This window comes from Lactuca virosa, chromosome 6 (genome assembly GCF_052849685.1).
Source record: "Lactuca virosa cultivar CGN04683 chromosome 6, Lactuca_virosa_CGN04683_v6, whole genome shotgun sequence".
Lineage (NCBI taxonomy): Eukaryota > Viridiplantae > Streptophyta > Magnoliopsida > Asterales > Asteraceae > Lactuca > Lactuca virosa.
Genome location: NC_136431.1, coordinates 109,199,911 through 109,213,162, shown reverse-complemented (window position 1 = coordinate 109,213,162; position 13,252 = coordinate 109,199,911). Strand labels below are relative to the sequence as shown.

At 35.1% G+C, this 13,252-nt stretch overlaps 1 protein-coding gene across 1 annotated transcript; it reads right to left on the bottom strand.

The window, feature by feature from the left end:
* Positions 1–11,749: 11,749 nt before the first annotated feature.
* DRT102 (DNA-damage-repair/toleration protein DRT102) lies at positions 11,750–12,974 on the bottom strand. The gene has a single exon (XM_079056481.1). It carries the CDS (start codon positions 12,869–12,871, stop codon positions 11,966–11,968), a length of 906 nt encoding a protein of 301 aa, XP_078912607.1. The 5' UTR covers positions 12,872–12,974; the 3' UTR covers positions 11,750–11,965.
* Positions 12,975–13,252: the final 278 nt, after the last annotated feature.

The window sequence follows — 13,252 nt, the reverse complement described above, 5'->3', positions numbered from 1 at the left end:
TTATATTACAAGTACATTATGTTCCTAGCATAATTAATAAACTAAACTCCGAGAGTGTAGTTCCAACTTGATTTTGCTCAGCTGGTTACTTTTTTGTAAATATTTGCAAGCCATTTACAAATATTAGATTAACATTTAAGTACGAAGTACTTGAGTGTTATATGAAAAGTGTGAGTTCTGTCTAGTAGATACCTGAAGTAATGGTCTCTTCCAGAATATCTTTCCAGATAAGAGGAACATATCCTCTTCAAGTATCCAGTTTCTCCAAAAAAGAAAAAAGATCCATCTATGTGGGCCTTATTGGATTTCTTGGGCTTAAAGGTGTTCATTCCATAAAACATGAGCCTCCTAGATCACATAAGGTGATTCTTTTTTGGACTTGTACCTTTCCTAGTTTGATGTTCGAAACATTTTTAGTATCATCGTGATGCATTTAATATGTATCATGTTCAGGTTTGTTGCTCAAAGTAAATAGTTTAGGACTAGGACATTTAAGAGTATACAATTTTATATCTCTCACGATATTGTCTCTTAAGACATGAACCCATTCATTGAAGTTGTATCTAGTGAATGTTAATGTTTCATTAAGTCATTAAAAAAATGACAATTCATGGTAATGAGAATGGATTATTTAACTATAAAATTTTAACAAAATTCATTTAGTATTTTCAATATTTAAACTCTTTAATAATTAATACCCTTTTAGTTTCCAAAAACATTAATTATCAAAGTCTAGGATCCAAGTTGTAAAACAAATAAATGGTTAGGTATTCTTTATCCTATCCATTTGAATTCAACCCGATATGTAACATCCCAAAAATTTCAACAAAATTAAACTTTTCAAACAACCCTTTTATTAACAAAAATGTTTACAAGCATTGATTTCCAAAACATGATTTAAAATCAGAGTCTCCCAAGATCCAATTGATGGGTTTTGAGCATTCTAACACTCCTATGGTGTACATGCAACCCTAGAAACCTTGGATCTATGTTTTCTCTAATATACATGCAAATTTGTTTTTCCAAGGTTTACATCCTAACTAGCATGTTATGGGGAACTTGTAATACAAAATCAAGTAGAATGACATACCTTTTAGTAGCTTGGATTCCTTGATGACTTTGTGAGCCTAGCACCCCAAATGTGATGCCTCAAATGCTTCACACAACACCACAACACTTAGAATAACTTGAGAGAAGTTCACTATGACACAAAATCGGCTTGCCCTCTAGTTCTTACACTTAGTGCCAATTTTGGAAGCCTATGGGGTCCCTTTTATAGTTGTATCACAAGTAGGGTTACCACATGTAAACCCTAATTGACATGGATTTTCATTTCCCATGATCCATGAGTTTATAACCCCCATGGACTATCCATGGATCACCTTATGGGTTTTAGCCCAACTCCATAAACCATGGATCATTAGCCCACTATATAAGAATGGATGAGTTACACAATCAACCCCATATATTTAATTAGTCTCCTTTTGAGCACCAAATTAATTCTAAATTAATTCTTGACAAATACTGATTAAATAATATTATTAATATATTAGAACTTATAATATATTAATAAACCTTAAGTGTCCTTTTTCTCATTTTTGTCTATCCAAGTGTTGCAATGCCATGCAACCCAAATGGACCATGCCGGGTCGGGTCAAGTACATACCAAATATAGTTATGGACTTAGACACTATATCCAACACCAATCTGTTGCCAAACCAAAGATGTGTACGGTCACACCTTCGCCTTGCCACGAATTATCTAATGAACCTGAAACCATAACAAAACTGTAAGCACAAAGCTTAGTGAGTTTCCCCCAAAGTACCACCACACAAACAAATATCATATAACAACAAACAACATGCATACAAGCCTTCATCATGACTGGAACGCCTCACTGGCCTACAGTCCATCTGGTACGCCCACAGATCCTTCAGTCTGACTGGAACGCCCCTCCATCCTGTAGTCTATCTGGTACACTCACATAACCTTCAGTATGACTGGTACGCCTCACCGGGCCTTCAGCCTATCTGGAACGTTCTCCGGGCCTTCGGCCTGACTGGTACGCCCTACTGGCCTTCAGTCTTTCCTGGACGCCTTGGGTCTGTTGGCCTTCAGCACAAATCAGGACCGCCTCAACCCAACCCCACACAACATGTCAACATACACATTTTTAAACACATATAAGCCCAGTAAATCATAACAATACATCGATATAAACATTTCCGGGTTTGTTAACTGACAACATAAAGCAGTGCAGTCTCAACCCACCCACACTACAACACCATAATTGTAGCTAAACATATAAACAAAACAATTAACAGGAAGATCTAATAGATCACTAAGCATAGCATCATCCTATCTACCAGGATACAGATCTAACAGATCACCACAACACTTATTCATACGATAAACCACGATAACAATCCAAAGGGCCGACATTGGTGTCTTCGACCTGGAAATACAGTGAGGAGAACTCACATCGCATTGATGAATGATACAGACGATCGCTGGCTGCTAGATGACAGATCCCCGAGCCGCCAACATCAAGACAACACCCCAACAACAGCTGATCCCACAAATAACCTCTGACCGTATCCGCTAAAGTCCACGTGCTATCAGATACCACAATGACAAATCATCAACACCTAGCCCCCGACTCACTCTATGAGTCTAAATTAGGGTAAAAGTCCTTTTTACCCTTCCACAAGCTTGGCCCAAACAAGATGACAATAAGGCCCAAAATCCAAAATAAACATCTAAGGACCAAATATGGCCCAAATTTCCAAATTGGGCCTAATTCCTTTCATGGGCCTTTGCCTAAGAAGGCCCAACAAGATACAACAACCCAATCAATGAAGTCCAGATGGCCCAGCACAACCTAGCCCAAACCGGAGCCCAAAACACAACAAGGCCCAAGTCTACTGAGTACGGGAGGCGTACTCAGCCTGTACGCTCAGTGTACTGCTTGGGAGGTTTGTACGCCCAGGGTACTCAACAGCCTAAAGCCCACTTTCCAATTATGCATTTAATCTGTTAAGACTTGGATTCAAACTCAGATGTGACTTCCCTAAGGTGGTTAATCACATAAAGTTGCTAACTTTATGTGCATGCATGGCTAAATGGGACTCTAGAGCTCAAAAGAGCTTAATAGTTGACTTAATACATGCATGGACCCATAACCACCATAAAGTTTGTACCTTTATGCCCAAGGAACCCATGAAACTACCAGATCTACAAGTACAAGCTTCACAATGACTTAATCTCCCAATCATCAACCATAAGGATCAAAATGACCAAAAATGAACCAAGAAGGAGATCTATGAAATGAAAAGGAAAGGTTGGGTCTTTATACCTCCCAAGCTACCAAAAGGAGGTGAAATTGCTGGATCTCAAAGCTTCCCTTCAAACAATAAGTCTTCAAGTCCCTCCCTCATCTTCTAGATCCACAAAATGAACACCAAATCCTCGCCCAAGGCTCAAACACCCAACAATGGAGGCTAAGACTCGATTTTAGGGTTTCTAGGGATTTTGAGGTTGATAAGGAGGCCAACCCCAAGAAATAAGGATGTTTAAATATCGTACACATGATCAAAGGTAGGGTTTAGACACCCCTCGTATGCCCAACGTACTCCTCGTACGCCCAACGTACGAGGCCGAACCATCACGACCAAGACTGCTGACTACGCTAAGCGTACGCCAAAGTACACATCATGTAAATGCCCTCGCATGAGTACGCCCTGCGTACTACCCATGTACGCCCCGCGTACCAGTGTTTTTCCCAAAAGCCCTAAATTCTTCCGAAAGCCATAACTTTTTCATTCTAAGTCTGTTTCCGACGAACTTTAAATCCACGAAAAGGTGGCAAGAAGCCCTACACTTCTAGCAACGCATCAAAGCCTTGAAGTTCCTCAAACCAAGCCCAAAACTCATGAAGGACCGAGATAACAAATTACAATTATGCCATTGGGCTCCGAAAGACCATCGACCACTCGGATCACTTAGACTTGAACACCCTCATCAAAAAAGGACCAAAACTTTTCTTCCCCAAGCTCCCAAGCGTGATGATAACTGACGATCGGGCCGCAACCCCGAAATAATGAAGCGATTCGAAATCGGGTGTTACACGGTAGATATCGATTATTAGTTATATGTTACTATATAATTCTTAGATTTATGGGATCAGTAACAACAAATTTAATTAGACATGTATGAGCCCATCTATGCCTCGAAACTCTATTTCTTAGGTGACCTTTCACAAAAAATTTCCAATCAAATCATCCAATTTGAAAAACATGTGTAATTGGCCTATAACTTGGTTATAGAAATCACAAAAACACCCCGACCTTCAAAAGATAACACTAAGCGGTTAGGTGACCTTTATTCCACTAGTGCATACAAGAGATGTGCGAGTGTTCTTCAAATGAATTGCATAGATTTGAGGTTTGTAAAAGGGTCTTTTATATGTTCTATAATTCTAGTTTTAAAAACATATGATATCATGGTTATTACATGCATATAATAAGACATGGTATCAATTTTCAAAAGAAAATCATTTTTAAAGATTCTATATAAAAAACTAGTTTTTATATAATTTGATGCGATTCAATCTTAATAACCGGTATTAAGTTTGAGTGCATTTGAACATTTTATACCTTTAATAAAACTTCCTTTTATTACTTATATATTTGGAGTTTGTGTAAGTTACAAAAATCACAATTTTAAAACTTATAATTGAGTATTTCAAAATTTGACGTTATTAACGTTTTTATAAAACCAGATTTTATTTTAAAACAATAACTTGTTACATCTTATGTCCACATTATAAATTTTGAAAACCAAACTCCATGTGATGTTTATTTTGTCCAAAAGTATTTTAGTATGTGAAAAACTAATTTATCAACCACACATCATTATTGCATAAAATAAACAACACAAACATGCATAAAATAAAATGTGTATAAACATAACCAACTAATGACATTTTTTTGTGAGCCAACACAAAAATGATATGCCCATTCCTAAAGGACATTTTAAGGGACCAAAAAATCTTATTTTAATGTTGTTGTAGAAGCTCCCTTTTGATAAAAACACCCATTGCTTGCAAAATATTGAAAAACTTCTTTAAAGCAATATTTCAGCAATATGCAACACTTTCAGAAAGTGCTACAGAAAGTGTCGCAAATACTCAACAACCCTTTGAGAAATCTGGCAACAACAACAACAACATTTAGCAACGGTTTGCAGATTGTCACTGAAAATCATGCACACCTTTTAGTTGCGAAAATTACACTTTTGTCTTTAAAAAATGGTTCCAAATTCATTTCTTGTTACATTTGTTTGTACAAGTAAATTATTTCTAACAACTAATCTATTATTTACAAAAATAAATCAAGAAAACTAATCTATTTAATTTATTACATATCATATGAATAAATAAATTATTACAACCATTTTTATAATAAAAACAACCAACACAATAACACAACATACACAATGGTCATTTGCTAGTTTATGCACATCATACATATCAACATACACATTAATCAACCTTTGTTTTTCTAAGACAACTTTAAATGACAAAAGATGCATGAAAACTTTTGTCACATAAATTTACAATTATAAAGTTGTCATAGAAAATAGGGTTAATGTCATTCTAACCCTATCAATTTTCATCTATTGTTTTAAATTGTCACTAATATTTTTTAAGCGTTATAAATCTCCAAACTAACAAATAACCTATTAAAAAAGGTAACATACACCTTTTTCCCCGGTTTCACCGGTCAACTACACCAAACGTTGGAGTAAGAATATGTTTACTTGGCAAATTTGTCCACTTGTCCACCTGTACTACACGTTGATTATTTACTAATATTAAATTCTTTAAATTGATAAAATATTAAAGCGATAAGCAACCCAGATCTGGTTTTTTCTTCACGCCCCTCTTCTTCTTCTCCACGATTCATTTTCCTCACCACTAAAAAATTCTTCCAAACCACTGGCTTTGAATCTGCCACCGAGCTTGTATGTGTTCTAAATTCTCGTTGCTACCGATAACATCTTAATATATCTTTTCCATCTTCAAATTATGGTATGTAATTACTACGATAATGTGAAGGTATCAACGATGTCGATGGGTTCCTGATCGAGGCCATAAAGCTGATACCAGAAGGTAGGAAAACTCATATTTCTTTGCTCTAAAGTCGGACTACCAGTTAGATACGAAGCAATAAAGCATCAATGAAAAGCCAAGGTATGTGTTTTGATGAAGACAGTATTGAGAAGAACACAAGATTTTATTTGATCTGAAAGGTGTTTGTGAAAATGTCTCAAAGAAGAAGGCATGTGATTTTGGTTCAATGATGATGTTAATTTGTTCTTGTGGTGAGCTGATGTCGTTTCCTTTGGTTTTGTTTCAAGAAAATAATAAAAACCAAACCAAACTTTGTTCTAAAGAAAGGAAAATAACAAGCACCAAGTTGTTTACGAGGTTTGTTGGATGAGCTTGGGCATGGGATGACTCTTGATCTGAAAATCAAAGTCCACCTACTTGCGATTTGAGAAACAAGATGATTCTAGATTTGGAAAATAATTTTTGTAGTTTGGACCTGCTATTTGTCCAGAGAGTTCATCGTCTTAAAAAGAACCCCAAATTTGTTGTTGATCAAATTGAGTTTTTTTTTCCAAATATTTTGTATGTATATTATGTAGCTTTATGCGCTTTTTCTTCAAAAGAAAAAAAAACTAAATTTTTTATGATCTAGTGAGTTATTATAGCCAACTGTTCAAAAATCCATGAACAACATGATCCATCATCTTGATAATGTCTCAAAAGAGATTTGGTTTTAAAAATTAAAAGTAACTTTTTTTTCAAATAAATTTTAAACCAAATATTCCACATGGACACCATATGGACCACCTCAGTTGAGCAAAATGCCATCCGAACGCCAACTCACGTAAGCAACCGGAGGACCCCTTCATTTTTGATATATTCCCTTATTTAACTCGTAATTTGAAGGTTTAAGGAGTTATAATGCACAAAAAAACTCCATTAACCATTTAAAACAAAAGGTAAAAGTTGGTTGGGTTATAATGACATTAACCCTAGAAAATATGTATGAACTTGTTTTTATACAAAACCAAGTTATCCATATTCTAAAAAAACTAAGATTTCCAAAAATCAAAAAATCTAACCAAACTTGCAAGGTGGCTCTTGATACCAATTGTTGGGATTTTATTCAAAAATAGTTTCAAAAACATGATATTTGGCAACGAAAGACTTGATCATTTGAATAACATAAAACAAGTTTAAACCCACCAATGATCATCTTGCAAATTGTAGAAAGATTTAAACACAACCAAAGAAGAAGAAGAACAAATAACAACCTTTGTAGTTCTTTGGATCCTCTTAGGAGGCTTGGAAGTTGATGAAGAATGATGAACTTTAGATACACCAATAATGACTCAACTTGATGTAGAATGCTAGTTCTTTTTGTATAAAACTCTTAAAGACTTTTAAGCTTTATGTTCTTATCAAAACAATAACATAAAGAGAGCATAAAGAAGCAAGTAATCTTCAAGAGGGAAGAACAAGAGAGAGAGAGAGAGAGAGAGAGAGAGAGAGAGAGCCTATCCCTACATGTTTCGGTTTTGCATCTATACAAAAGGAAGGCATGAAAGCCTTCATAAAGTGATTCTTTTACACATAAGTTCTTAACCTCTTAAGCCCTCATGTCACTAGACCATGCTTGTCCCCCCATGCTTTGTAAGTCATGTATTCTTTTGATTAAATTAATCAAACAGCCATGCCTTCTTTCTTCTTCTCCTAATTTCGAAAATAGGAGCTAATAAGAAGACAAAACCTTTATATTTTATAAACCAAGTTGATAAAATAGAAACTTTAACTTTTTGGTAAAAGACAAAAGAACTTATATAGTCCAAAATTTTGTGCATGACTTATTAATTTATACCATATGAATTATGTAATGTTACATGCTAATGAAAATTATTATTTCCTAGAAATAAATAATTTCCAATTAATTATAAGAATTTATTGAATATTCATTAAAATCAATTTCTAATAAATAATCAATTATATCAAGTTGTTGTTAGTGTGACCTATTAGTATTATATGTTAATTAGCAATATCACTTTAATATGATTCTTGAGCATACAAGATCTTTCGGTATGTGTGTGTATGTGTTCTTGAGCTCTGGGTGAGGCTTCAGATCTGGCGATGATTTTTAGAGGCAAACTCAAGAACAAACCCAGATTTTATGTATGGTTTTTGTTTCTGAGATGATTTTTAGGCGGAGATGAAGTGGCAAAAAAAAATTCAGGTGGAGAGAGAGGTGGCATACTGTGGTGGTGGCGGACTGTGGTCGAACGCTGGTGGTGGCAGAAGATGTTCTTGAGTGTGTTTGAATTTATAAAGATGTTCTTAGGTGTTTATCAACGACAAACCCAAATGGATATATATATATATATATATATATATATATATATATATATATATATATATATATATATATATATATATATATATATATATAGAGAGAGAGAGAGAGAGAGAGAGAGAGAGAGACCCTATATTTTTAATTAATATAACTTTAAATTAAATAGAAAAAACCATAAACAATGTATCAAAATGTCATTTTAGTCTTTTTAATTTTTTTGAATGACCAAAATCACAAACAAACATGGTCAAAATGACCACCAATCCAAAAAAGTTGGGATTTGGACTAAAACCCGAAAAAAAAGACATACCATATGGACTATTTTTACAGTTCTGTCTAAAAACATGAATGACAATACTAAAAGAATCATATATGCTCGAATCAAAAAACCCAAAACCCTACTTAAAAAGCTATGAAACTAAAAATTAAATCCTAAACTCAAATACAAAAAACCTCATCGATGTGCCCTGAAATCAAACTCTTAAACTAAAGTTAAATCTCAAACTCAAAACGTTATCGATTTTGATTTCAGATCCTAACATATATTGATTTAAAAAAAAGTAACCTATTTCAAAAACCATAGAGGAAAAAGCGTTACTGATTTCAAACCAAAGTAAATAAAAATGTAACTAAAGAGGATGAAGTAGGATGAGAACAAAGAGGAACCGAAAATCGATTTTAGGGGTCGTGGATTGGGTGGTGATCACTAGAGTAGGGGTGTTGAGCGGGTAAAATTTGGTGGTGGTCACTAAAGTAAATAAAAGTGTCACTTATTGAATTTTTTTATTTTTTATTTTATTTATTTATTTATTTTTGCATTTGGGTTGGTTTAGTTTTTAATCCCTTTTTGAAAGATTTTATGTATTTTTTGGATTGGGTTTCACAGGAAAACCTTCTTATTAAGGTGTTTCTTTCCTGTATTTTTTTTTCCAATTTGTGTCCTCATTCAATGGAATGAAAGATCTCCTAAAGTCAAATTTCTTAATTTTTCATAACTTATAGATGAAACCTTAAATTAATGAATTTAACTGTTATTTGAATACATTCAAATAACAAAGATTGATGATATCGGTAAAACGAATGATGAAACCTATGTATAGCTTTTTTTAGTTATTTTTGGTTGCTTTGTTATTATATATCAAAGGCGTTAATGATTTGATGTAAAAGTATGAACTTTTATTTCAACTGAAAACAATGTGAGATGATGAACCTCCTATTTATGGGATATTCATGACTCATGATGCACCTGTCAATTGTCAATTTTACATATGTTTGTTGACTTTATTTATTATCATCATCATCAATTTCAAACTTAATGTTCACAAAATATTAAAAAGGAAGAGAATCATTTCATTGATCCAAATCGAGAAATAATCTAACACAGTTAGATTTCTCTTTATACCATTAAATGTTCAATTTAATGATTATATAATCCCATTAAAATGTTCACAAAATATTAAAAATAAAAGAATCATTCATTGACCCAAATCCAGAAACAACCAACACAATTTAGTTAGATATCTCTTATAAAAATCCATTACAATGCTCACAAAATATATAAAAAAAACTCGGGTATTCGGGTATACTCGAATTTTTATACGTCTACCCAATACCCGACCTATTTAAATATCGAGTTACCCAATTACCCGAATTTCTGAACCCGATACCCGATTTACCCGACCCGATCTACCCGAATTCAAAACAGGTCGGGTTGGATAATCAGGTATAGGGTATTTTCAACGGGCCTACACTAGAGCATTTAAAATCAAGCATCAATGGAAAAAGGTATCAGTGGTGGTGTAGAAGCTGTGGTGGTCGCCTTTATCGGAGGAAAAACATTGGCAAATCCTTGAAGCCATTTAGTCTGCGGTCGTTTAAGAAAATCTCAATATGCAAAAATCATTTTATGGAACCCCAAACCCGTTGTGTACTACCCGCCTTCTTCCTGCCAGCTCCTTTCATCAGGGAAGTGATTTCGTGCTAGATAGGTGGACCCAAAGGGAATGTTTGAAAAAAGTTATTATTTATTAGGTTATAGTTTATTACTTACTGACCTATAAACTAACAAATTAGAGGGAGTTATCTTATAAAAAATGACTTATTAGTTGTTTGTCATTGCTATAAGTTATTTTTATCGAATAACCTTTTTAACTTATAACGGTGTGAAACGTTAATAAACTAATAAGTTGTCTTAGCCAAACACCCCAAAATAGCATGACCTCTGAGAGGGGTTGGGTTGTTGGATGGTATGATGGGACCCCACATACTTTAATTAAATAACTTTTCTTTAACACATAACTAATTAAAACTAGAAAGGTTACCCCGCTACGCGGGGGCCAGAAGCTTTCAATGTTGTTTGCGAATCGATAAATATGACAGACGTAGAAAGTGCAAGGATGGAAAGCCCGGACTTTGCCCCAGACCGTTTTTTTTATGTTTTTATGAAAAAATGTAAAAGTTTTGACTGCAAGGACCAGAAGTGTCAAAATGGCTAAAGAATTAAAGGGGTAGGAATTAACAACTTTTTAGAAAAGGGATCAAAGTTGTCAAACCGTTAAAGTTTTGTGGCCAAACTTTAAAGATTAAAAGATTCCTAAAAAGTGTAAAAATATTGATTGTAAGGACCAAAAGTGTCAAAATGGTTAAAGAATGAGGAGCGAAGTTGCCAAAAAAATCCAACTTTTATGAAAAAATGTAAAAGTTTTGACTGTAAGGACCAGAAGTGTCAAAATGACTAAAGAATTAAAGGGGTAGGAATTTGCAACTTTTTAGAAAATGGATTAAAGTTGTCAAACCGTTAAAGCTTTGTGGCCAAACTTTCAATATTAAAAGGTTCCTAAAAAATGTAAAAATATTGGTTGCAAGGACCAAAAATGTCAAAATGGTTAAAGAATGAGGAGCAAAGTTGCCAAAAAACATCCAAATTTATTATTCCTAACTTTGAAGTCCAATAATAATACATGGACCAATTCTAAAAAAAATAATAATAGAAATATATATATAATAATAGAAATATACATCGGTGTTATATATATAATAATATAAGGACCAAATTTACTATTCATTTTCTTGCGTAACTTTAATATATATATAATAATCGGTGTTATATATATAATAATATAAGGACCAAATTTACTATTCATTTTCTTGCGTAACTTTAATATATATATAATAATAGAAGTATATATCGGTGGTATCGTCTTTTTTATGTGTCTAAGCACGAAACCACAACAAAATCATACCAAATGATGGTCCGACTACAATACAACAACAGTAATTTACTCATTAAACAATTAGACCACACAATATCAGTATGTACTTTACTCATTAAACAATTAGACCTCACACGATTATGTACTATGTAATTTACTCATTAAACAATTACACCACACACGATCAGCATGTAATCAAACAAGTAGACAAACTTACTACCATATAAACTTAATTCAAGCTTTTATTCATCCACACAAGTCTAACTACTACTGTTGAATAGTGTATGTATATACCAATTATGGTTCTTTCTCCAACTGAGAAGTAGCAGCAGCAAGATCTTCATCAAATTCGATATCCCAATTTCCATCCCACCGGATAAAGAACTCAGTATCCTCCAAATATTTAACCCGATGAACATCTCCGGCAGGAGTAAACAAGTAATCTCCGACACCCAGTTCATGCCTCTCACTTTTGGTTAAATTCCAAACGATCTTTCTTCCTTTCATCACCACCAAATCATGACCATGAGTATGATGATGACCCGGTTCAATGCTCCCAGCCGTGAATCTAACTATAGCCGATGTGGGTGTTTCTCTAACGATCTTCATAGATCCACCCGGCATGATTTCAATCGGAGAGAACTCACGCCCGGCGGCTAAGTCACAGATCGAGCAAGAGATTACGGAAATCGGGAGAGTAGTTCCGATTTTAGACATTTCATTGAGTGAAGTATCGAGAAACGTTTGGATATTTTCAGGCCAGGGTTCGGATTTCGAAGCAGGGCAAGGGGATAAGAAAGGGGTGTTCAGAAACATATCAAGGGTTTCGATGGCGGAGTCGAGAGACGTGGACATGCCGGAAAAGGCGATGACGTTGCAGTTGCTGATTGACCGGGCGTTGGCGGCGTCAGCGGGAGTGAGGCAGGTGACGGCGTAGACACCGGGAAACTTGTTGGCGAAGATTGCTACACCGACGCCGGTACCGCAGGCGACGAGACCGCGGGTTTCGGTGTCTGGGGAATTTGTAACGGAGCTGACTATGCGGCCGACTTTTTCTCCTACGGAGTAGTAGTTATCGGTGCCGAGGTCTTCGACTTCGATGGCGAGGGACTGGAGGTGGGAGACGAGGGCATCCTTCATGGCGGAACCAAAAGGGTCTGCTCCGGCGACTATTTTGAGACGGCGGTGAGAGTTTTGTGACATCGTAAGAGGCGGTTTGTGTATAGCAGTGGAGCCTGGAGATTGGATAGGCGTGTGCACTGTGAACAACTATTACTTGATGAGTGATAGATACCACCTGGCTTTTAAATGTGTTAGGGTCGAGAGAGCGGTGCCACAGCAAGGCCATACCGTATACATAGCACGAGATGGCTTGTGGTATACGTGGACCACCACGATCGTGGACATCATCCCGGCCGGTCGTGGTCGATCGTGGTTGTGCATTCTCGTTGTGTGTTCCACGAAATCAAACGGAAATGGATATTGGTCGATGCTTTGCAACGACTAGTTTCTTTGTAACGGTTTTTTTTTTTACCTTTCAAACATATTAAACTTCTATAAATATCACACTTTCTTTTGTCACAC

What these genes read in the sequence shown, in the direction of transcription:
- DRT102 (XM_079056481.1), bottom strand. Translation starts at nt 12,871, where the DNA reads ATGTCACAAAACTCTCACCGCCGTCTCAAAATAGTCGCCGGAGCAGAC.